The sequence below is a fragment of the Phocoena sinus genome, chromosome 2 (assembly GCF_008692025.1).
Source record: "Phocoena sinus isolate mPhoSin1 chromosome 2, mPhoSin1.pri, whole genome shotgun sequence".
NCBI classification, from domain to species: domain Eukaryota; kingdom Metazoa; phylum Chordata; class Mammalia; order Artiodactyla; family Phocoenidae; genus Phocoena; species Phocoena sinus.
This window is the reverse complement of record NC_045764.1, coordinates 111,602,060-111,627,627: the sequence shown is the minus strand read 5'-3', so window position 1 is coordinate 111,627,627 and position 25,568 is coordinate 111,602,060. Positions and strand designations below refer to the sequence as shown.

Below are 25,568 nucleotides of genomic sequence, written 5' to 3'. Positions count from 1 at the left end.
CAAATGGCCAACAAGCATATGTAAAGATGTTCAACATCACTAATCATCAGAGAAACGCAAATCAAAATCATAATGAGATAATTCAAAAGAGTGATGTGTCACAATGTTCACTGCAGCTCTATTGACAATAGCCAGGACGTGGAAGCAACCTAAGTGTCCATCGACAGATGAATGGATAAGAAGATGTGGCACATACATACAATGGAATATTACTCAGCCATAAGAGGAAACGAAATTGAGTTATTTGTAGTGAGGTGGACGGACCTAGAGACTGTCATACAGAGTGAAGTAAAGAAAAAGTAAGTAAAGAAAGTAAAGAAAAAGTAAGTCATACAGAGTGAAGAAAAAGTAAAGAAAAAGTAAAGAAAGTAAAGAAAAAGTAAAGAAAAAGTAAGTCATACAGAGTGAAGTAAAGAAAAAGTAAGTCAGAAAGAGAAAAACAAATACCATATGCTAACACGTATATATGGAATCTAAAAAAGAAAGTGGTTCTGAAGAACCTAGGGGAAGGACAGGAATAAAGACTCAGACATAGAGAATGGACTTGAGGACATGGGGCGGGGAAAGTGTAAGCTGGGACAAAGTGAGAGAGCAGCATTGACATATGTACACTACCAAATCCAAATGTAAAATAGATAGCTAGTGGGAAGCAGCCGCACAGCACAGGGAGATCAGCTCCGTGCTCTGTGACCGCCTGGAGGGGTGGGATAGGGAGGGTGGGAGGGAAATGCAAGAGGGAGGGGATATGGGGATATATGTATACGTATAGCTGATTCACTTTGTTATACAGCAGAAACTAACACACCATTGTAAAGCAATTATAATCCAATAAAGATGTTTAAAAAATCATAATGAGATATTACCTCACACCCATTAGGATGGTTACTATCTTTAAAAAAAACCAAAAAAAAACCCCAGAAAATAACAATTGTTGATGAGGATATGGAGAAACTGAAACTCTTGTGCACTGTTGTTGGGATTGTAAAATGGAGCAACCATGACGGAAAATGGTATGGTGATTTCTCAAAAAATTAAAAGTAAAACTACCATATGGTCCAGCAGCAATCCTATCCAATTTATGGGTATATACCCACAGAATTGAAATCAGGGTCTTGAAGAGGTACTTGCACACCTATGTTCATAACAGCATTATTCACAATAGCCAAGAAGTGGAAGCAAGTCAAATATCCCTCCACAGATGAATGGGTAAACAAAACGTGGTATATACATACAATGGAATTATTCACCCTTAAAAAGGAAGGAAATCCTGTCATATGTTGCAACATGGATGAATCTTGAGGACATTATGCTAAGTGAAACAAACCAGTCACAAAAAGACAAATATTACATGATTCCAATTATGTGAGGCATCTAAAGTAGGCAAATTCATAGAAACAAAAAGTAGAACTGTGCCCACCAGGGGCTGGAGGAGAGGGGGAAAGGGCAGTTGTTTAATTGGTATGGAGTTTCAGATTTGCAAGATGAAAAAGTTCTGGAGATCTGTTTCACAACAATATGAATACACTTACTACTGAACTGTACACTTAAAAATGGTTAGGAACGCAAATTTTATGTTATGTTTTTTTACCACAATGGAAGAAGAAGGAAAAGAGAACACAGGACAACATGATATTTCTTTAATGACTGCCATCATCAGTGTGGTATCATTGATGTGTCAACATATGGTCGAAATGAGGGTGAAAGATAGGATGGATCCTATCTGGACCATTTTACCTCTTGGAAAAAGAAATGCAGAAATCAGTGCCAAGTTAATCCCAGGACCAAACCTCTTCTATATTCCCATTAACCTGGTATTACTGACCACATCCCAGCTCTACCTCTAGGCAGCAGCAAGGGTGACTGTCTTTGTGCTGCTACCACAGACTAGACTGCAATTTTACATAGCCTAGTTACAAAGATCAAGCACTCAGACAAATATTTGCTGCACTGAATCTGAAATAATTTATGTGCAAGGACATTCTTAGCTGGCACCAAAGATTGGGTTTTTAAATTGGGTTATAGATGTCTCTGAGATAAAATGCTAACAAACAGCTGAGTCACTGAACTATAGCTGGGACACCATAATCTAGCATTTGAAGACATTTATATCTCTGGGGAGAAAAGGAATCAGCTACGTCATGCATCCATTAACTTGGTACCAATGAGTCCAACCTAATGGAGTCATGTCTTTCAGGACAAGTTCTAAGGTCCTCATTGACTCTTTAAAACAAATCTAAAGGTTGAAGGTTATTTTTTTTCTTTATCCTTATTCTTCTTGATCTCCATTCTGCAAAGAATGAAGCTAGTGTTCATCATACTACACATCTCTTCTCCCTTCATTTACTTAATACCCGAGAATCCTGTTCCTTCCTGGTCCCCACAACTAGGCCTCTTCCTTACTCCTGCCTCGTAACTGGGCTAAAACTTGAAAGTCAGTTGTCCTCCTCTTCTCTTCTCCATCTATCCTCAGTCTCTCAGGGGATTCTTCTATTCCCAAGACTTTATCTAGTGGGAAGAGCAAAGCAGATAGGGCTTGAAGCATGGCTCTATGACTTACTAGCTGTGCAGCTTAGGAGAGGTGATTTCATCTCTCTGAACTCCTCTCCTCCACTCTAAAATGGGGACTCATCCATCCTTTCATCCAACAACCTTTATTGAGCACCTACTACGTAGCAGGCAATGTTCTAGGTACATGAGATTCACTAGCAAGCTACACAGATAAAAATGTCTGCCTTCACAGATCTCCCAGTCTAGCAGGGGGAGACAAAAATTAATAATAATACACATGCTAAATAAGAGAATGATATAAAATTACAGAATATGGTGAGAGCTGTAGAAGAAAAGAAAAAGAAGTCAGGTCACACTTTTTAAAAGGTGGTCAGGGTAACCTTCCCTAAGAAATTATTATTTGACCAAGTCTCAGGAGGTGGAGGAATTAGAAAAAAAATGCATCTGACAGAGAATGTGCAGCCAGAGGGAGCTGACAAAGGTCTGAAAGGCAGGGGTGTACCCAGCTTGTTCCAGGAACGGCAAAGGGTCCAGTGGGAATGGAGTGAAGTGAGCATGGGGAAGAGCAGTTGGAAATGAGTCAGAAAGGAAATCAGGGGACCAGTCCATGTAGGATCTCTGAATGCCATGGGAGCTGTTGCAGAGTTTTGAGCAGAGGGGTGACATGATCTGATTTATGTTTTTGGTTTTTCTGGCTGTGTTGGGTCTTAGTTGTGACGCACGGGCTCCAGAATGTGTGGGCTCTGTAGTTTGCGGCATGCGGGCTCTCTAATCGAAGCACGCAGACTCAGTGGTTGTGGCGCGCGGGCTTAGCTGTCCCGCAGCATGTGGGGTCTTAGTCGCCCCCCCCAAGCCGAACAGAGATCGAACCTGCATTCTCTGCGTTGGAAGGTGGATTCTTAACCACTGGACCACCAGGGAAATCCCTGATTTATGTTTTAAAAGGATCACTCTGGCTGCTTTGTTGGGAATAGACTGTAAGGGGAGCAGAATGGAAGTAGGGAAACCAGTTAGGAGGCTACCTCAGTAATCCAGGCAGGAGGTGATGGTGGCTAGGACCAGAGTGGGAGTACTGGAGAGGAAGAGAAGTGGTCAATGTAAGAGAATAAAACCTACCTTGTAGGGCTGTTTTGAGAATCTTATGAGAGCACTACTTCAGATCAAGTGCCAAGTATTTGCCTGATACAAGGAAGATGTTAAATTATACCCTCTCTTATTATATTTTCTTGGTTGAATACGTTTTCTGGGTCACTATATGGAGGAGGTCAAGGCTAGAATGTGATACCCAAGGTCAACTGACATGGGGATTTGTAGTCACCCCTGCCTGAAGCATTGAAAGGAAGTTGGGCTGAGGAAGGGGCTTAATCCCCTTTCAGGTTTCACTTCATATCCCAATTCCAAGACAGTATTTCCAACGGACTACATTTCCTCTTAAAAGTTTCATCATAGGGCTTCCCTGGTGGCGCAGTGGTTGAGAGTCCGCCTGCCGATGCAGGGGACACGGGTTCGTGCCCCGGTCTGGGAGGATCCCACATGCCGCGGAGCGGCTGGGCCCGTGAGCCATGGCCGCTGAGCCTGCGCGTCCGGAGCCTGTCCTCCGCAACGGGAGAGGCCACAACAGTGAGAGGCCCGCGTAACGCAAAAAAAAAAAAAAAAAAAAAAAAAAAAAAAAAAAAAAAAAAAAAAAAAAGTTTCATCATATACTCAATATCAGTGTGTGTATTTTTAAAAATTACCTGCCTCACCTCCACCTCAAGAGGCTACCCATCCAAATGTTTCCTTCTATTAAAACTACACCAGTCCCTAGAGACTGAAAACTTAGCTTCATCTCTGGAGAACTATGGAATAAAGGGATGCTTCCATTGGAAGTTGGTATAATAGCCATCATCTGCTTAAAACATCCTCTATTTACAAAAAAGAAACGAGGCCCAGAATGGAGCAGCATTAGCTGTGGGCCACTCCTGGCTTTAATGATTGCGCAAGGGCTGGAACCAGTTTCCTGGATCCCGTTCACTTTATCAACAGCGCCCCCCATTCGCCCATCCCCCATCACAGCAGCCCCTAACACTGGCTGCCACAGGCATCTCTGCACTGGTCACTGCCATGGCTGCCATGACCGTCTTTCCTGTTATTGCCAATTAGGCCCTCCAGAAAGGCTATTGGAGGCCATGGCACACACTGCTTTAAGTGTGCCGGCTCTGGGTTCAAATTCTGGCTCTGCACTCACTAGCTGTGAGGCCTTGAGCGAGTTTCCTAACCACAATCTGCCTTAGCATCTTCATCTGAAAAGTTCTTACCTCCCAGGACTTAAGTAGAATAAGGCATGTAAAGCCCTTAGCACAGAACCAGCACAAAATAAGAGCCCAAGGAGCATGAGTTATTGTTAGTTGTATAACTATTCTCAGTCCCTTTCAGAGAAGTTACCATGGATGCCTGGTAAACAAATCCTAATTGCCTTGGTCTGGCCATCAGGGCCTTGCAGCTACCAGGTCTATTAAATGTATGGAAACTTTTATTGCTCTCTGCTCACTGACCTTCCAGTCAAGACAGCTGTGGACCCCAATACCATGCTCATTCCCAATACCCACCTTTGCGTTTTGGTTTTTGCTCCTTCTACCTGAAATGCCCACCTTCCTTCTCTCTAAATCCTGGCACATCCTTCAAAGCCCCGGTGAAGGTTTATTATTTCACAAGAACTTCCCGGGCAAATCCTAGCTCTACTGATATTATTTCTTCTCTACAATACTACAGTATTTACATGTAGTACATACTAGTCACTTCCTAATGGACAGGCATGGGAGCGTTTAGTTAATAGTATGGGTTCTAGAGCAGACTGCCTGGTCTCTCTCAGCCTCAGTCTCCTCTACGTAAAATGGGGTTAATATTAGGGTTGTTGTGAGGGTTGGACACATAAATACTTAATAAACAATTCTTAATATATGTTACGATTATTATATATTGCTGTTAGCTTTACCCTCTTTGTTTTATGTACCCATATGTACTATACTTTTATCCAGTATCTTAAATCACAGCTTACATTAAGGAGCTGAATTCTGAGAATTTTGATGTCTGTCCTTAAAGATTCCATCACATAACAATTTGTTCTCAAAGTACAGATTTACCCAAAATATCAACTCCCCAATCTCAGAGCCCATGGATGGTACAGAGTATAGGTAGCATGGTTATTAGCCAGAGGAGGAAGACTGAAGAAAAAAATTCCTGATAAATTAGAAATACCTGGTCTTTTTCTACAAGAAGTTAATATTGGAGATGTGAGAGCTATTCTGGGGTTAGAACCAACAAATCAAAAAAGCACTGAGGGTAACTGGAACTTTCCATTCATGTGTTCCTGAGGTACTGGCGTGTGCACAGCTACTGTTCTACCTTATTTTGTATTCCGTTCAATGGGGTCCACCACTCATCAGGAGCCATGCTAGGTTTGAGCAATATCAAGAGAGATGTATACCAGCAGGGACACATCAAGCTAATGCACAGACAAGGGCAGTTCCTAGTGATGCCACTGTTACAACTCAGTGATCATCGTGTTTTTTTTTTTTTTCTTCCTTTAGGGAATCGGTTATGTTTATCAAAAATAGCAACACCTTTTATCATGGGGTAGGGAAGAGCTCACCTTTTCCCAGCAATACTTCCAAAATTCAGGTAAGAAATCATTCCGATTAAGAAGACCACCCTTACCTCTATTTTTTCCCATATGGCTTCATAGTTGTCTTGGTGTTGAATATCTTGCATCAGTTTCTGAATTAAAGCAGACTTTGTAGTGGAATGGCTCTCATTTTTCTCAGAGGATGAAGCTCTCTCTGACTTCTCATCAATGTATTTTTTCACGCCAGAGAGAGGCACACACAACTCCTCGTCGGAAGGAAGGTCACTAAGGGGGCCAGATTCAATGCTCTCCCCGAGCGAAGAGGCTATATCACTGGATGAGCTTGGAGACACCCTGCCTAGCCTTGTATGCTTCTTCTTGACATGGTATGTTGGATAGATCTCAGAATCTGAATTCATTTCAGACAGTTCCCAGTCATCAATATTCTGAATGGTTTCTCCCCTGGGTTTCTGAGGCAGAAGCTTTGTTAGGTTTTCCAACTTCAAAGCTAATACCTCTGTCTGCTTAAGGTGAGAGGGCAGTGCTAGGTACTCATCAGAGCCATACCAGGCCTCCACAACCTGACCGTTCCTGGTGACGTGACTTGGGGAGGAGGTGTAGCTTTTTTTGCTTTTGTGTTCTGAAAGAAGGGGTACCACAGACGTGACGTTGTCTGAGCCAGCAGAGGACTCACTGCTTGGACTAAAAGGTGGTGAACTGGATGTTTCTGACTGCACCGGCAATTTGGCATTCCAACTACTCTGGTTATACGGCTCAAGTGAGGATGTGGAAGCAGAATCTGTTTCTGGCCCCTCTATGGCCTTGGAAGTGCTAGAAGGAATTCCATTCGGCACTACTGAGCTCCTAGTGCTTTGGGCTTGCTTGCCTGAACTGGGGTCCCGTTTAGGTGTCTGGCATGAAGGCACCTCTTCTACGGTCTTGTGAGGCTTTTTAAGTCGAAGTTTCTCTTTATGGCCGTCATTCAACCTCCCCAGGCTGGAAGAGATCTCCTTAATGTGACTTGTGACGGTGTTTTCAAGATTCCCATCCCCCACCTTGTGCAAACACTCATGTGAGTAGCTGGCGGCACAAGGTCTGTTGGGGTGAGACGACTGTAACACCAGGCAAAGTTTAGCTCTGTCAAGAGGGTCCGCCAGGGAAGGCGCACTCCTGCTCATCTCAGGCTTGAGATCAACCACCTGCTTCTTGCCGCCAGCGCCTTTCAGATTATTATTAAAAGTCTCCTCTTTAAGGAAAAGCCCTCTTTTTGGCAACGTGGGCTGTGTGGGAGAGTCCTCGTTATAATTAAAGCAATCTCTGATGGATCGCTTGGGGGTTGCATTTTCACAAGGAAGAGACTGTTGATTCTTTGCCCCAAGTTGGGAAGAGGAATCAGATTCTTGCTTCACAGTCTCCAAAGAGGTTTGTCCAGCATTTGTCAGAGCTTCCCCTGAAGATGATAGCCCCTGCGTCAAGCCTGGCTGCTCCTCCGCTGTGGCCGCACTGTCTTCCTCACATCCACCTCTGTCACCTGCTGAAAGAGACACCTGAGACGCCTCCTCACTAACTGCTTCGCTGCAGTTGGAAGGGACCGCGTCAGGAGCCACCGTAAGTAACCCAACGCTTCGGATAAGCTCAGGGAACTCCTTTTCCATTTCACTGTAGCTCCAAGAGTCAAAGGGTTTGGTTTTGACCTGGCTAGAGGTCATATCACCCAGGCCACTGAGCAAATCCTCACTTGGACTGTAGTCAGACAGTTCGAAAGCAGTAATGCCACAATCCAGAGACAAGTAATTCTGAGAGCATTTGATAGTTAACTGTCCTGAGTCATCCACTTCTGTTAGAGCATCAAGCCGGTCCTGAAACAGACAATGGAAACGGTTTCAGTAAAGGCAACATTATATTCAACTGCTGCTCACATGAAATCTCAGCAGAGGCCACTACAAAGGTCAAAAATGCTTCAATCGGGACTTCCCTGGTGGCGCAGTGGTTGAGAGTCCGCCTGCCGATGCAGGGGAGGCGGGTTCGTGCCCCGGTCCGGGAGGATCCCACGTGCCGCGGAGCAGCTGGGCCCGTGAGCCATGGCCGCTGAGCCTGTTTGTCCGGAGCCTGTGCTCCGCAGTGGGAGAGGCCACAATGGTGAGAGGCCCGCGTATCAGAAAAAAAAAAAAAAAAAAAAGCTTCAATCTCAATTGCTTCTGGTTTGAGATATAAAAAGGCATATTCATTGTCATATTGCTTTATATAGTATCTTGTTCTTAAATATTTAAGGATTTTTCTTTAATCTGGAGAACAGAGCCTTGATAGAAATGGTCAAGGCCAAGCCAAAAATAACCATTCTTACCCTAACTTTCTATTTTAAAATGGCGTATTTTTCATTTAGTAAGCATTTCTTAAGTGATGCCTTAAGTAATAACATTTCTGAAAACAAAATAACATGAGAGTGAAATCTCCATGGATGTCTCTTTTGCTTATCACCCCATAACCTACCACAGTGGCGAGCTCATAGTAGATGCTCAGTAAATATTTTAAAGTAGAATAATTAATTATAGTAAGTCTGTTGTGTTAAATATATATTCACAAATCACAAGAAGATGAACTACTGAATTTGCATACATAACAAAAATAGTTCAAGGCCAACTTCTGTTTGTCCCCACCTTTTAAAGGTAAACACAGGAAATCCTGGAGAAAATTAATGAGTCAAAAGTGTATCATCTTAGCCCCCATCCCCGCCCTCTGTGTGCACTCTCCCCTACCCTCCACCCCCATCCCCATTTCCATTTGTGTGTGCTAGATACCAAGTGCCCACCTTCCTTCAAGGTAAGCTGATGTGAAATTCCCCTATGCTAAAAAATAGTATTATAAATAAATGTTTTTAATTTTTTAATCTTTAGTTGTATAATTCAGGTTCTTTTCTCATTACTAACGCAGTTGCTGTTATCACACAACAAATGGGGAGACTTTTACTTGATGATTTGTTCGGGGCAGAAGGACCCCTGGAATCCTACATGCCTACCAGGCTGAAGGATAGCTGGTCTAATCTAGCCCCTTAGGAGATGAAGGAAGAAAACTGAAAAGTAAAGGGTGGCTATATCCCCAGATCTCTGTTCTCCTGGAGGAGGGATGGGGTGAGCAGGACCCTGTATCATTTCAACCACGTTATCCCAAGATCTGGCCTTTCGAGGACCTTACATCAAGTTTTAGGGGCCATTTGTTTGTTTTGCTTTGTTCTCTCCCTTCAGACCTTTACCTTGCCTTTACCTCCTACTCCCTTCACTCCTTTTTTTTTTTTTTTTTTGCGGTACGCAGGCCTCTCACTGCTGTGGCCTCTCCCGTTGTGGAGCACAGGCTCCAGACACGCAGGCTCAGCAGCCATGGCTCATGGGCCCAGCCGCTCCGCGGCATGTGGGATCTTCCCGGACCAGGACACGAACCCGTGTCCCCTGCATCGGCAGGCGGACTCTCAACCACTGCGCCACCAGGGAAGCCCACTCCCTTCACTCTTATTCCACAACATCCAGATAAATAATAATGACGAAAAACCTCATTTTACCTTTCTAGGCCTCAATGTCCTCATCTTATAAGTGGGGGTGGTTGATTGCCACTACTACTTTTTCATTTAATCCTCAAAACAATTTTCTTCTGGGGTCTGTACGATTGTCCCTGTTTTACCTAAGTGGAGCTGAGCCAAAAGAAGGTGCATAACTAGCACACAGCCTCGGGACTAAGGCTGAGCTAAGCCTTAAACAAAGACTGTCTGACCCATAATTTGACCCCTGTGCCATAATTTTCTCTGATTCACTGGATGTTATTTTAAACGGACATACCCCCTCCTCCAGTTTGTCCTGCACATTGCCACCAGAGTAACCTTTACAAATTTCAAGTCTTGATGCTATTACTTCTCTGCTTAAAATCCTTTATTAACTTCATGCTGCTAGGTTAAAACCCAAACCCTTTAAGAACAGACATGAAGAGGCCTCTCTCAAGCCACTCTCTCCTCCCTGGCTGCACCCGGCTACGGTATCATCCCTCCAGTTTTTGAATGTGTTCCTCCTGCCCCAGAGCCTTTGCACATGCTATTTCCTCTGCCAAGAAAGCTTCCCACCTGTAAAACTCTTAACTAGTTAATTTTTACTCACCCCTCAGACCTCAGATCAAGCTTCACTTCTGCAAGATTCTAAACACCCACCTAAGTCAGAATCTTTTCTTATAAGCACTCATAAAACTATGTTGTTTGTCCTTTAAATATTTATCTCAAGCTTTAAATACATATTATTGTGATTATTTGATTAATCTGTTTATCCCACTAGTTTGTAAGCACCACAGAGTATAAATCACATAGAAAATGGCTGACTTTCCAGGATACCTGCAACACTTAGCACAGTGAGCTACACAGAATTCAAAGATACATCTGTTGAATGAATGAATGAATGAAGACATTTTGGAATGTATCTCTATGCCTTCATGAAGTTTATTCCTCTGATTATGTAGTTTTCGTTGATTCTAGTAACTAAAAGCCCAAACCTCAGAGTTAAATTCTAGCTCAAGCACTAATTATTCATGTGATCAGGAACCAGTAGTTTGATATCACTAAGCCTCATTTCCCTCATCTGTAAAAATGAAACAATAAGCCATGCATAGGGCTGTTGTGCGCCTTAAAGAAGACAGAATATGTAAGACACAAGTCTGGCACATGGATAGGTTCTCAATGAATGCTTACTCTTATTACTTATTATATATGTGTGTGTGTATATATATATATATATATATATTTTTTTTTTTTGCAGTACGTGGGCCTCTCACTGTTGTGGCCTCTCCCATTCTGGAGCACAGGCTCCGGACGCGCAGGCTCAGCGGCCATGGCTCATGGGCCCAGCTGCTCCGCGGCATGTGGGATCCTCCCGGACCGGGGCACGAATCTGTGTCCCCTGCATCGGCAGGCGGACTCTCAACCACTGCGCCACCAGGGAAGCCCTATTATATATTTTTTTACTAATCAAATATACCAAGGGGGGAAGTTTCATCAAAATGAGAAGTGTCCCTATGCTAAATTATACTGCACAAAGTAAGAAACCAATATTAACTGCCAATATCAACAAAAATGGTCTAACTGGAATTGTTCGGCTTTTATGCTTCATATCTGGAGCAGGATCTTTAAAGAAAGAAGTCAGAAGCCCAAAACACCAAGGAATGAGCCAGTCAAACAAAAGTCACAGTTCATGCAACTTTCAAGAGAATAATAGAGGAAACTCCAATTTAAAAGCTGGTTGCATTTACTAAAAGTTTTTTTATTTGGTTGTTCAATGTTTAGAACTTACTCCTTTACAAAAATAGTACTATAAATAGCGATTAAGCTGCAAAGCTATCCCATAAGTTAGTATTTAAATTATTAACTAGTTGAAATTTACATTATTTTTAATCATTTTTATCACAAAGTTACAGCACTGCATCTACTTAAGTGAGGTCAAAGAGGCATTAAGGAAACATGTTCCTATGATGAACAGAAAAAAAGAGATGTGAGAGTTCAGGTAAAAATTAGACCCATGAAAATGTCAGCTACCCGCTTCTGGACAGGCAAGGAATACCATAACCATGGGAAAGTATTTGATCCCAATTTTGGTGGTCACAGAACGTTAAGACCAGGGGATACTGTCTTGTTCAAAAATAACAGGTACTCAATAAATGATGTTAGCTGAACATATGGCATGAGACATCTAGATAATAGGGTATGGCTGCTTTTTCCTAAGTCTTCCCCTGAAGATCCCTTCCCTAGCCAGTCCTTCGTTTGGAAAAGAAAATACCATACTCAAAAACACTTAATGGGGCTTCCCTGGTGGCGCAGTGGTTGGGAGTCCACCTGCCGGTGCGGGGGATGCGGATTCGTACCCCGGTCTGGGAGGATCCCGCATGCCGCGGAGCGGCTGGGCCCGTGAGCCATGGCCTCTGAGCCTGCGCATCCGGAGTCTGTGCTCCACAACGGGAGAGGCCACAGCAGTGAGAGGCCTGCGTACCGCAAAAAAACAAAAAAAAAAACCACTTAATGCTCCAAAGGGAGCCCTCTCCCATCCTGTTGCCAATCAGGCCAACTACTGCTGTGCATGGCTGATTGTCATTCAGGGGTAACTAGTTTTAATTCATACTGCATTTTTTAATGTGAAAAAAAAAATCCCTCCCTGAAAAAAAAAAACAATAAAACAGCACATAGCGTATGCATTTCACATCCTAAAGACCAAGTGGCAAGCATCTACCCATATATTTTAACACAGTTGGCTATTATTTAAGAGCATTCCTCAAAAGTATTTTTCGACATTTCACAGTGCAGAGGCAATTTTAAAAAAATAGAGTTCTCTGAAGTTTCTCACAGCAGATAAATAATGAGTTTCATTTCTTAAAACATTGCTTAGTAATACTAATATTTTAGTCCCACTGCTTTCTACTGGACCACCTTCCCAGATAGTTCTCTAATGCATGTAAGTAATAAAGTCTCAGGTGGATATGGAGGTAGGGGAAGAGTGCATGTTGTTTTTACTGGCCTTTTTATTTTAGAAATACCACATTTTATTTTGTAGTGCTTTTAGCTGTGTCATGGCAGCCTAGCAATGTCCAAACAGACCCCCATTTAATATGTTATGAAGCAGTTTCTCAGATGAAGGTTATGTTCTATGGAGATGGTATCTTATTCACTTTATTGATGAGCAATTTATTCACTTTGCTGCTGGCTTCAATATTGTCTCAGACATCGAGGAAACCCTTTTTCCTCCCGAATTTGAAACAAGAAATTTTGCTTTGCTCCTTACCCATAAATAAGTTTGAAGTTCTAATTCCAAATGCCTTCTCAGATCTTTCTTTGTTTAACCGTGAATTCTGTCACCAGCTGAACATGAGATTTGATACTTATAATTTAGAGATTTGAAGATCTCCCTACTAAAATGCCCCCAAGGTTTATATTAGTGTCCATTGCCATTTCAGAGTTGACTTTGTGCCCTGATTTAGTGACCTTACTCAGAAGAGTTGAAAACAGAATTTCACTGTTTCAATTATGGTTACGGCAAAAAATTTTGTATGCCTCTCTCTACCCTTCCTCCCCTAATTTCACTACATGGTGTTTGTTATGCTTCAATTACTAACATATAAATTCATGGACCTCTTACAAGAAGGTGACAGCTCCCCAGAGTCCTCAGACCACAGGGTCCAGACCCTTGCTCAGATTCCTTTCAGCTCTCCCATGTTGGTGCTCTGATTCTGACTGCCTTGCAGAGAGCAGCAATGGACGAAGAGGAACAAGCAATGATAGGGAAATGGGAAGCAAGGCAAAGTTTAGTTTCTGATGGGAAAAGGGAAAATAGACCAAGTCTTTCAATATTTTTATGTATACTATAGTAATAATTCTTGACAATTTCCATTTTCTACAGGCTGAATTTATGAGTCAAATGGCTAATCTCCATGATCAATCCCAGTCAACCAACCTACAGTGATATCTCCCTCTTCCACACTTAAAGCAGTTATTATCTGCATTATTTACTTCAGTTCAACTCATCGACTTTTATACACAGCGACACGAACTAGGTGCTGGGGGAGATACAGAGATGATTATGATCTGGTGCCAACAATCACGACGTTCAAATCTAGCACGCACTTTGTCGTAATATAAATTGCCCTGTGATAAGTGCTCGTGGAAGAACACACAAAGTGCAATGATGTGAGTGCTCTGGAAAGACCAATGTGTTCCCACTGAGAGGGGGAGTATCATTTAGGTAAAGTGCTTACCACACCATCTGGCATATGGTAAGTTCTTAATCAATGTTCCCTATTGTGTTACTACTATTAACAGTTATCACTACCTGTGTGACTACCTCTCTCAGCCTCAGTCTTCTTATCTGTAAGATGGATACAATAATATCATCTGTAAAATAAGGATAATAGCACTTGCCCTGCTAACTTCCCAGAACTGTTTGAGGATCTAACAAAAGTATGACGGTGATTCCTAACATTTAATAGCATGTGTTATTCATCTTTGAATGCCTAGTGCCTTATAAAGAGTAAGAAATCAATAAATATTTAGGGGAGGTAGAAAGGAAAGTAGGAAGGAAGGGAAGAAGGAAATAATTATTATTATTTTTACCAAAGAGATCAGTTAAGAGCTAGTTTTGCTTGTTTTATTTAATTATTCTTAGGTTTATGCCCTTAAGCATTCGCTTAGCCTCTCTTAAACTCAATTTTTCCATCTATAAAATGGAACTATTTTTTTAAATTGACGTATAGCTGATTTACAATATTGTGTTATTTTCATGTGTACAGCAAAGTGATTCAGTTACATATATATTTTTTTCAGTTTCTTTTCCATTATAGACTATTACAAGATACTGAATATACTTCCCTGTGCTATACAGTAAATCCTTGTTTTATCTAATTTATATACAGTGGTTTGTATCTGTTAATCCCATACTCCTAATTCATCCCTCCTCCCTCCCTTTCCCCTTTGGTAACCATAAGTTTGTTTTCTATGTCTCTGAGTCTGTTTCTGTTTTGTGAATAAATTCATTTATATTATTTTTTATATTCCACATATAAGTGATAATCATATAGTATTTGTCCTTCTCTGTCTGACTTACTTCACTTAGTATGATAATCTCTAGGTCCATCCATGTTGCTGCAAATGGCAATCTTTCATTCTTTTTTATGGATGAGTAATATTGAAATGGAACTACTTTTAATACACATTACCCTCCTTACTAAATGAAACAATAAATATAAATTGCTTATCACAGTATCTGAAATATAGAAAATTTCAGTATAACACATTTTTTACACAATGGGAGCTTTTCCCTAAAGTATTTTTTGTTTGTTCAGCTGGTTTTGTTTCAGTAAGGCATTTGCCAATTTGTTTACAAGATATGGTCTGCTCCATATTTAAATAAAGGAATAAAACTCACTTTGTTTTTGTACGGACAGAAAGAGAACTTGCCACTTTCTTGACTTTCAAACCTATTTTTTTTTTTTTTTTTTTTTTTTTTTTGCGGTACGCGGGCCTCTCACTGTTGTGGCCTCTCCTGTTGCGGAGCACAGGCTCCAGACACGCAGGCTCAGCGGCCACGGCTCACGGCCCCAGCCGCTCCACGGCACGTGCGATCTTCCTGGACCGGGGCACGAACCCGCCTCCCCCGCATCGGCAGGCGGACTCTCAACCACTGTGCCACCAGGGAAGCCCCAAACCTATTCTTTAATGGGCTATGAAACTCAACTGATTTCCAAAAAGAGAAAAATGAATTTACCTTCACTGGAAGGACATTTACTATTCTAGTTTATCCGCATGTTTTACGCCATCTCCCTCTTCATTCTATAAATCTTTCACAGCTGAATTTATTCTGATAAAGCTGAGAATTTTATCCTAATTCTCTTCCTATTTTCCACAGTTCCAGTGTGCTGACAGAAACAAATAAAACTAACAAATAAGATCAGGAATCCATTGCTTCAGGAAAGACGGTAATGGAGACAGTGTTTCAATTCACAGAGAAATGTCCACAAAGCAGATGGCTGAGAATCCACTGTTCCTTTACCCCTCATACAACATATTCCTGCATCTCTACAACAGGACTAAAGACTGACTTCAAACATGAAAATGCACTGAATTGCTTTCAATCCAATCTGTAAATAATTGTTGAGCTCACATTGTGAGACCCATGATGGGTACTACTTAATATAAACTCACTACATAGCTGTGAAAATAGTGGCCAGTAACAACTAGATAGTCTCAATGGCTTTTCATCTTTCTTGGGCTACCACTTTGTGAATAATACAAGTTCAAATAAACACATGATGAACATATTCCACAAAACACCAATAACAACAGTAACAATAAACCCTAGAGCACTTTCATATCCCGAGCTCTAATCAGAGGTGTGGTCAGTAAATGTTTATTGAATGAATAAATAAATAGGTAATATGAGTTGGTTTGACTCAATGATTTCTAAGGCCCCTCTAAGTGGTTGAAAGTGGGCAGATCTGATGGCTGATCAATACTGGATTCTGGACAGAGCCAGGAAAACACATGGGCAGAAGCAAAAGCAGAATGTACAGATTGGAGATACCAGGTAGATATCTAAAGTACTGTCTCTTCAGAGTTTAGACAAACCTTCCCCATCTCTGATCTCCCACCTCATTAGCATACACCTCCTCCTGAACACCAGACTTAGGGCAGAGTTGACTAGTTCGGGATTCTTTGTTGTTTCCCATAACCACAAGGGTCCCAATCAGGAACCTTCTAGGGATCCCACTTGGGATGGATGGCATCTGAGGACTATCTCACACACCTACATATTCATTCTACGATTTTAAAAGGAACTCTACCGAAGTCTGTACCACCTCCCTCATTGCCACAATATTAGGAAAAGCTAAATGAAAACAAAGACTGTGACCTAAAGTTAGAAGTGAGCCCAGTAGATTTTCATTCCCAGAAACTTCCAGGGCCTGCAGGGAATTTGCCACAGCAAGAGCATCATTATTACAAAAACAATAATCAACAAATAGAAATCATTTATGAGAAGAAGTCCAGATTTGTTTTGTGTTGTTGATAATGTTGGAGCCACTGAAACGTTAATAACTTAATGAGATGCAACACTCTTTATAAGGCCTTTTAATACACATTTATATTAATGCCTTCTAAACTTGTATAATACATATTTTCCACAAAATCAACAGTAGAGCACTAAACTGGGTTTCAAGAGTCAAGGGACTATATACATACACACACACTCTATGTATCTATACATGGTATCTATCTATCTATCTACCTACCTACCTACCTATCCATCCGTCCATCTATCCATCCATCTATTTATCTATCCATCCATCCATCCACACACACGTATATATAGCCCCTACTTAGCTAGCACAATGCCTCTCCCTCTCTCTCTCTTTCTCTCTCGTTCTGACATATATGTCAGTTTTATTTGGGAATAGGAGAGTTCACTTGGATTTAACTTTACAGTGTTCATTCTTAAGCTATGAATCAAGATTAACAGCAGCAAACTCTTTAAACTATGTTTACTATGAGTACAAAAAAATCTAAATATACTGGTTGTGCAAAATTCTAAAGTCCATATGACTCACTGCAACCAGAATGATTTTCTAAACCGTGAATTGAATCACATCAATTCCCTGAACAAACTCTTCTGTTATCCTCAAAATAAAGTCCACTTCTCTTAACATGACTTTTTAATACGGCTTTTCATCTTCATGATCTGACCTCTGCTTACATATTACTTCAAATCCTGCTTCCTGGTCCCTTGAACTTTTTCCTCTCTGAGGCTGTCATTCTCTCTCTTACCTCTGGATCTTTGATCATGCCATTCCTTCTGTCTAGAACATTTTCTACCTCTGTTCATCAGTCTAATCCTGCTTCTCCTTCAGGTCTCAGCTTAGACTCACTTCTCCTGTAAAGGCTTCCCTGTCTGAATTAGGTGCCCCTTCTCTCTCCTCCAGTGGCATCATGTAGACCATTGTATCTGCATGTAGATCACGCAGATCACAGTCTGGTCTTAATGTCTGTCCACTTGCCTCCACTCCCCACTAGTCTCAGCTCTTTGAAAGCAAAGGCCATGTTTTGATCACTATTACACTCTTAGCACCTAGTGCCTGGCCCATATAAGCACTCAATGAATATTTATCAAATAATTGAACGAGGAACAGGAAGCCAGGTTAGCACCAACAGCTACGGGTGGTGCCTGTGCAAACTACCGGCTGTGAATGAACTCTGGTTTTTAGCTTCATTCACATTAGAAGTGCCCTAGCCTCTAGTCACTATACTAGATTCAACACCGGGCTTAGGACCTGCTTATTTACCTATAAAGAATTCCTATCCCACACCTCTGAACTGAAAACATCCTCAAATAATGACACATGACAATGCACTATTTGGCTTCAAGGAAAACACCCACCTCCTGCGTCTCTTCGGAGAAAGCTTGCAGAATGTCCGTCTGTCTGGTGTAGTTGCCATTGGCGTCCTGCAGACCTTGCAGAATGCGCTCCCGCAGAACCAGCACTGAGACGCGGAGCTGGTGCCAGAGGAGTTGCACCGCGTGGATGTCCACAATCACGTTGACGGAGTAGGAGAGCAGCTTCAGGGAGAACTCTGTTTCAAGGAGGGCATGGATTTGCTCAACATGATCGGAAATATCTTCACAAATGTCCTGCAATACAGAAAAGCAAATATACGATGACTCCTTTGCCTTAACCTGGGATGGGGATGGTAGAAAGGTCACTCCTTCACCTGACACCAATGATCAGGGCCAACAGGTCAGGTGAGCACATGTTGGATAGCTGGCCTTTGTTTCAGTTCAGATAGAGTCACAGGCCATATTCCTGGGCACTGGGCCTTCAGTGCACACAGGTAAGTTGATCTCTTTCTAAGCCACGAAAATTCTACTATTTTTCAGGTACTCACATTGAAAGTTCATCCAGGGTGAGAGGTTACCTCACAAATCCGCTCTCTGTTCTCTTTATTTACTGTTAGTTTGGGATTTAGGTAAGGGAGCCAACAGCTCTTCTCTTTGCTACTGGTGAGCTCCACCGAACACATAGTATCTCAGGATAGAAGCATCCTCCAGACATGTAGCATGAAGAAAAATGGGCTAGAATGTGTGCTGCATTGGAACTCCTAGCCATTCTCAGTGAGCCATGGGATCTTCAAGGTAAGGGATAATTGTCACTTTCCCACAGGGACACAATTTAATATTTAAATTCTTAATGGGTATCCACACTTTACAAACAAAATCACTCTTAGGAAGGAAAGAGAAACCCCAAGAGTGAAGAAAAACAAAATACAGTTTGGTTTTGTTTTTAAGACTCAGACATTTAAAATAAAACCATTACTATATCAAAGTTTCAATGTCCTCCTCACATACTATTAGGTAGGCAGATTTTATCTGATGTGTCACTTGTCCTTACAAGTTCTCACATTTTCAATGTGCTGTCAGAGGCCAGCAGCATGAAATGGGCAGCATCACTGGCAATACCTACTTGAGCAACTGGAGTCCATTAAGCATCAAAATGATGCACATGTCAGCAAAAAGTGCTCAGTTACTCACTTTTAGTTATGTATCAGTGATTTCTTTTAAGTGCAGCTTTTATTTATGATTTTTGTTAAAGCTAAAATTTTAAGACAGCCTTTGAGTTCTGAGCCCCATATTGAATATCAAAACAGTCATTCTATGCTGGAAATATAACCTTCTGATTTCATACAATTCAATTACTTGTTTTCAAAGAAAACTAAAATGTAACCTGTATTTGACAATGTGTAATAGTAAGCCAAAAAAACTACTGAATAATGATAGAAAGTTGTGCTGAATTCTGAACAAAAATTATTGTACAATTCCAATACATGCTCCAACATTAGTTCTTGAAATCCAAGACCTAACTGGTAATAAATTGGTGATAATAACTTGAAACAGATTAAAAGTTTAAACTAAATAGACTTTGGAGTTCTGATTAGGTAAATTTCTTAGAAAAAAATATGGCCCATGGGCTTATGCGGTCCAATAGAGACTTGGGGCAAAAATTATAATACCCTATTAACCAGTACATAAGAACTAATCACGGCCAGATTAAGTAGTCTCTGCTTACCTTCTGCAGAAAAGAGCAGGCCTCTAACTATCATCAGATAGTCCATGTAGCCTGGGGTCTTAGCTGATGCTTGTTTGGACATCTACTTCATTTACCCCACGCATTTTATTCCTGATACCTCAACCACCACCCCAAAGCAAATGCCCTGCATGCTTTGTCCTATTAGGATGCTCATTTCTATGTAGTACTGTGTTGGCTTGGAAAATGCCCTTCCTCCCACTGCTGACCTCTTCCAAATTCTCAGGACTCTCCTGGCTAATATCCGCAATCCATTGTAAAAACGTGCCTTAACCTCTTCACAAATGCTACCTCTACCTCCTGTTCCTACCCAAACCTGACCTTGCCCAAGGCTTCTGCTTCCTCCACTGCTCTCCCAGGGGAAGCAGCTCATTCTCCCAGGCCTCAGCTGAGAGATTGGGAAGGGTGGAGGAAGGAGGGGCCTGATGGGGGGAAGGGCAGACCTCAGTGCTTTTTTGTCACTTTCTGATCATTACTCTTTTGCCTTCTTTCTTCGTAGGTGCCTACTGTCTGCTAAACCTTCCCGTCATCCTCCCTTACTACTGCTACCTACATTCTTCTCTCTCACTCCGCTGCACGGAAGAATGCATCTGGTTCACGGTTTTCCTCTCTATCCTGAGCACACCATTGTCTTAGGTAATTTCAGCGTTCACACTGAGGAGCCAGCCAACGCTCTAGCCTCGGATTTCCTTTACTTCACTACTCCTAAGACCTTCATGCCATTCTACCGGACGACTCTGGACCTGGTCGTCACTTCACCTGGGGAACAACATCAGAAAGTCCCTTGTGCCCCCAACCTCTCTTTGACAGACTTTTTTACTCCCATTCCCCCACTACAGGTGCTTTTCAACCCCCTCCAGGCCACCATCCCCTCCAGCCGCTTTCCTCATATACCCCCTGTCTCCTAGCACAGCTTCCACAGTGGTTACACTTCAACCACTCTCTCGGCAGTGTGCTCAACTTCCTCGCACTCTTGATTCCATGACTCAGAATTCGTGAGTCTCTGTCTCTTAGGCTCCACTGCAATCTAGAGATGCAGAAAAATGACATACCTGAGACAGAAAAAGGTTTGAGTAACCCTTCTGCCACCCGCTCAGAAGAGCTAAATAGGCATTTCTACACCATCCTACTCTCATCTCCCAATACAGAAGGTTATATGTATAGCCTTGGTACCATGAAAACTTCATGCCAAAGCACATGTCATCCACTCTATTTACACACATTTGGCTCCTTCATAATGGATGCAGGAATCTAGTCAGAGCCAGTTCATGGGTCAAGATGTCAGGCAACCATCCAGGGGAAACTATGTGTAAGGGGCACTAAAGCATCAATGGTGCCAGTTAACTCAGGTTTTCATACCCTCCTCCTTAGTAACTGTGAAACGTGAATTAGCCCTGTTCCCACAGAAGCAGATGGGCCCTGAGGAGAAAGAAACACCCTCCCCACAAGTGCTGACCTCACTCTGTTGAGTATTTTGGCAATATGCACACGAAGGATCTGCTGAAATTCTGAAACTAAATAATGCATAGCATGGTGCAATTTTCTGGAGTCTATTAATTTATTTAATTACTTTTATGCCCTCTACTTTGCCATTGGTTGTCTGGCTTGACAAAATTACATGCACGCACAAATTATAGAACAAGAACTACAGATAAATGTGTAGGTTGTATATTCGAGTGTGTGAGTGTATATACTCCCTCTCCCTCTAAACGGGGACTATGCTTTGAACACTTGATGAGATGTTTGTTTAGAGAAAGGTAGCTAATTCTGAATCTACATCTAGGTTTTAATAACAGAAGATCTGCTTTTCCCTGTCCCTCTATATAAATGTCAAACAAATATTTTAAAAAATATTCAGCCTGAAGCTTCTGGTGCTTTGGCCCTTAACTACTGCCAGTTTGTTGGATGTTATATGAAACAAGTTGAAGATTATGGACATTCAGTCAGATAACCAGGTATCAGAAACTTTAAAAACTGATTTGCTGAATGGCTTCCTCCCAGTAGAGATTGTTCGGAATTAAAAGGCACTGAGAGATCTGACTTGTTGGAGGCCCTGTGGGCACTAGATTAATAAGATGAAGTAGAAGCTTGGGTATGGAGTTGGATTGGAGCCCAACTGATGCATGTAAGGAATCACTGGCTTTTCAGCTTCTACCAGATGTTTAACTTAAGCAGATAGCAACTGGAAACTGGACTCAACTCACATGGATGAACTGCTCAGTGTATAACAAACTTTCGAGCACTGCAGTGCTACTTGGTGGAAACAAAGTGGTAACTTTAGAAGAAATTCACAGTTTTTTAGGAATATGAAAAGAAACAATCCCTTTGGGACTGGAGATACATAATATATATCTGAAGAACCTATAAGCAAAAAATATTTCTCCCCATCTCTTTACTAAGAGTATTAACAGGAAATAAAATCTTTCATTCATAGTTGGAGGTTTAAAACGCTTAACATGGCAATGACTAGTTATGCTGATACAGTGACTAAAATTCATAGTGAAGTGTAATTGCCCAAAAAGTGTTAGTGTTTGATTTCAGATTCTTTTCTATTTTGATAGAGGGTGTTAGTAGGCAGAAAATTGAATGTCTACAGAAGAGGTAAGGTCAAGAAAGGGATGAGGATGCTAAAGATTCTATGAGTGACAGCCAAGGAGTCCTTTCCAGCAACCATGAGAAAAATGGTTAGGTCCACTGGTCCATCTTCTATAAAGCAATTTATTCCAGGCTCTGATTTCATAGTCGTAGCCTGAAATTATCCCATTTCTCCTGTTCACGCCTAATTCTGGTCACTATTTCCATCAGTTCCAGCCCCTCTCCCCAATGTTGTCTGTGTTAGACCTTTCTTCTCTGACTTCTAGACTCCTCTCCTGATTCCCAAGTATGCATCATCTGGAATGATGCAACCATGGACAGATCCACCAGCCCAGACTCCTCACACTCTTAAGACTCTAGGTTCAGTCTATCTCCCTTAAAGGCAGCTCGCACTCCTTGTAAACCAAGTCCACAAACAGAGAGCTGGAGGACTCTGAAAATGTAGAGGTGGAGGAAAGGCAGATCCAGAGAGAGGGGCCAAGGATACCAAGACAAACTGTTAACCTTCAGAAGCTCACCTGGAGTTGGTCCCATTACCTTGTTCTGTTATAGACAAAGGAAAGCTAAAAATCTAACTTCCTATGAATATGTGGCAACAGGAGGCTGTTTCACATAATTAATGAAGATTTTATATCGTCAGACGGTAGCTTCATTCCCAGAGGATTTATTTCAGCATGTGAATGTTTTCCCCAAGTAGAGGACTGGTTCCTCAGGACCTCTTTGTATAATTAGTGGCTACCATTAAATTGGGCAGTCAAGAATTTTGATGATATGGATCTTATTTTAACAGACTAATAATGAACAAAAACTTAATTTCAGTAGATAAAATTGCTTAGCTTATTTTTCAATATCATCAATTGGTATCAACTGCTTTAGCTACTTAAAATCTCCCATAATTCTAACATGAATTTCATTCATTCTCTTATAACCTTTCCTCTGAGAAAAGATGTTCTCCAGCAAGCTCATTTAAATGACTAAATCAACAGATATCTCAAAGAATAACAAACTTTAATTTTAAACTGAAGATAGTCTTTAAATGTCCTTAAAGCAATAACATTTTTTATAGCTACTCAAATGTCCCCAGCACAATTAAGGATAGAAGGATAATGTCTTTAGGAATTAATTACTTCTGTTTTCTTCAGTGAATGTATTGAGTACCTACTATGTACTAACCCATGTGCTGGGGAAACAAGGGTGAATAATGCCAGGGTTTGGTCCCCTGGAGTTCCCTGCCTGGTGGGAGGGGGCATATAATGAGAAATTATAGCCAGGAAAATAAGTGTTCACAAAGGGTACATAGATGAGGAGGAAATGATTGTGTCCACAGGGGCAAAGAGGAAAGGGGCACAAGTGCTTTTCAAAGGAAGTAAAGTTTGGGTCTTGAAGAAGACAACCAGGAGGATGAGATAGAGAAGAACATTCCAGGAAGGTGTCAGTGTTGTCTCCATAACTGTGGACCTGGGGTTTAGCACCAATTTCTTAGGCACAGCATATTACACACCATCCATAAAAGAACAAATTTTGACTTCATCAAAATTTAAAACTTTTGCTCATGAAAGATATTTTTAAGAAAAGGAAAAGATAAACTACAGACTGAGAAAAATATTTGCAAATTACTTACCCAACAAAGGATTTCTATCCAGAACATACAGAGAATTCTCAAAACTCAACAGTAAGAAAACAACCAACCCAATTCTAAAATAGGCAAAAGACTTGAACAAACACTTTACCTAAGTGGACATAATGATGGTAAATAAGCACATGAAACAATCTTCAGCCTCGTTAGTCATTAGGGAAATGCAAATTAAAACCATAGTGAGATACCAGTTTATACTTATTAGACCGATTGGAATAAAAAATTGCTGACAATACCAAGTGCTGAGGAGTTCCAGAGCAGTTGGAACTCTCCTACACTGATGATGAGAATGCAAAATGGTACAGTCATACTTGAAAACAGTTGAGCAGTTTCTCATGAAGTTAGACATACACTTACAATCTGACCCAGCAATCCCACTCCTGGGTGTTTATCCTAGAGAAATGATGACTCAGGTACACACAAAAATGAAAAGACGCTCTATTCATAAAAACCAAAACCTAAATGTCCTTCAGTGGAGAAATGGATAAACAAACTACAGTACATCTATACAACACACAGCCATCAGGGAAAAGAAGAACTATTGATACAGGCAACAATTTGGATAAACTTCAAAAGCAGTATGCTAATTGAAAGAAGCTAGTCTCAAAAGGGTATACACTGTATAAGTCCATTTATACAACATTCTCAAAAGACAAAGCTATAGTAATAAAGAATATATCAGTGGTTGCCAGGGATTGGGGGTGGGGAGGGCATGACTATCGACTGATAGCATGAGGGCATTTTTTGGGCTGATGGAACTGTTCTGAATTCTGATTACGGAGAAGGTAATAGAAATCTACACATGGGTGAAAACACGTAGAACAGTACACCAAAACCCCCCACAATTTTGCTGTATGATAATTTTAAAACTAATGAAACAAAAGGAAGCCAGTTTATATTCTCTTAGTAAAATGCATGTAAAAATTAATTTGGGGTTACACGTTCCCTTCATATTCTTGGAAATGACAACTAGCACAGCCCTTAAGGTCATGGCACTACTATCATCATCTCCGATTCTGTAGCTTCCACATTAGTTTCTGGCAAGTATAAAAGAAAGTGAGGCTCATCTGGAGCCCATCTCAAAGTGAATTAAGGCAAATGACAGTGGAAACAATGTATATTCAAAAGTTGCATGAAAATTTTGTCCATAGGTATTACTGCATTAATGTGGGAAAGTGATGTTATTTTCTTGTTTAATTCACATACAGCACAGTAGCCCCTGTGGCATTCAGTATTACTCACAGCACAAAATGCACTGAATACATTATGTTGCCAACTGCCCACTTCACTCAACCTTCATGACACCTTGCGGTCTCAAAATTGCAGCTGCTGCTGCCTGTCACTGAAACAGGACTCTTCTCCGGTTACCTAGTAGCTGACACAAACACCGAGGACCTAAAGACTGTTTACAAATAAACTCCAGCTGGTTGGGTCAGTATTTTTCCTTTAATTTAGTTGTACGTTTAGGTGAGAGAGGTGTCTTTTTTTGGTAAGATTGTTGTATATGTGTTTTCCAGTTGTATCTTATTTCTTCTAGACAGATATAGGGCTTTTAAGATACCTGTTATGTATTTAACCAGTATGTCC

General features: G+C 41.3%; 1 protein-coding gene across 7 annotated transcripts in view; it reads right to left on the bottom strand.

Moving 5' to 3' along the window:
• The window catches only part of AKAP6 (A-kinase anchoring protein 6), a 643,220-nt gene that overhangs the window by 262,455 nt on the left and 355,197 nt on the right, over nucleotides 1-25,568 (bottom strand). For all 7 annotated transcript variants that reach the window (XM_032622554.1, XM_032622560.1, XM_032622555.1 and 4 more), the window contains 2 exons: nucleotides 18,049-18,300; nucleotides 6,205-7,971 (listed from right to left, as the gene is read on the bottom strand). In XM_032622554.1, the coding sequence (XP_032478445.1) occupies nucleotides 6,205-7,971; nucleotides 18,049-18,300 (2,019 nt within the window). The remainder of the gene's footprint in view (nucleotides 1-6,204; nucleotides 7,972-18,048; nucleotides 18,301-25,568) is intronic.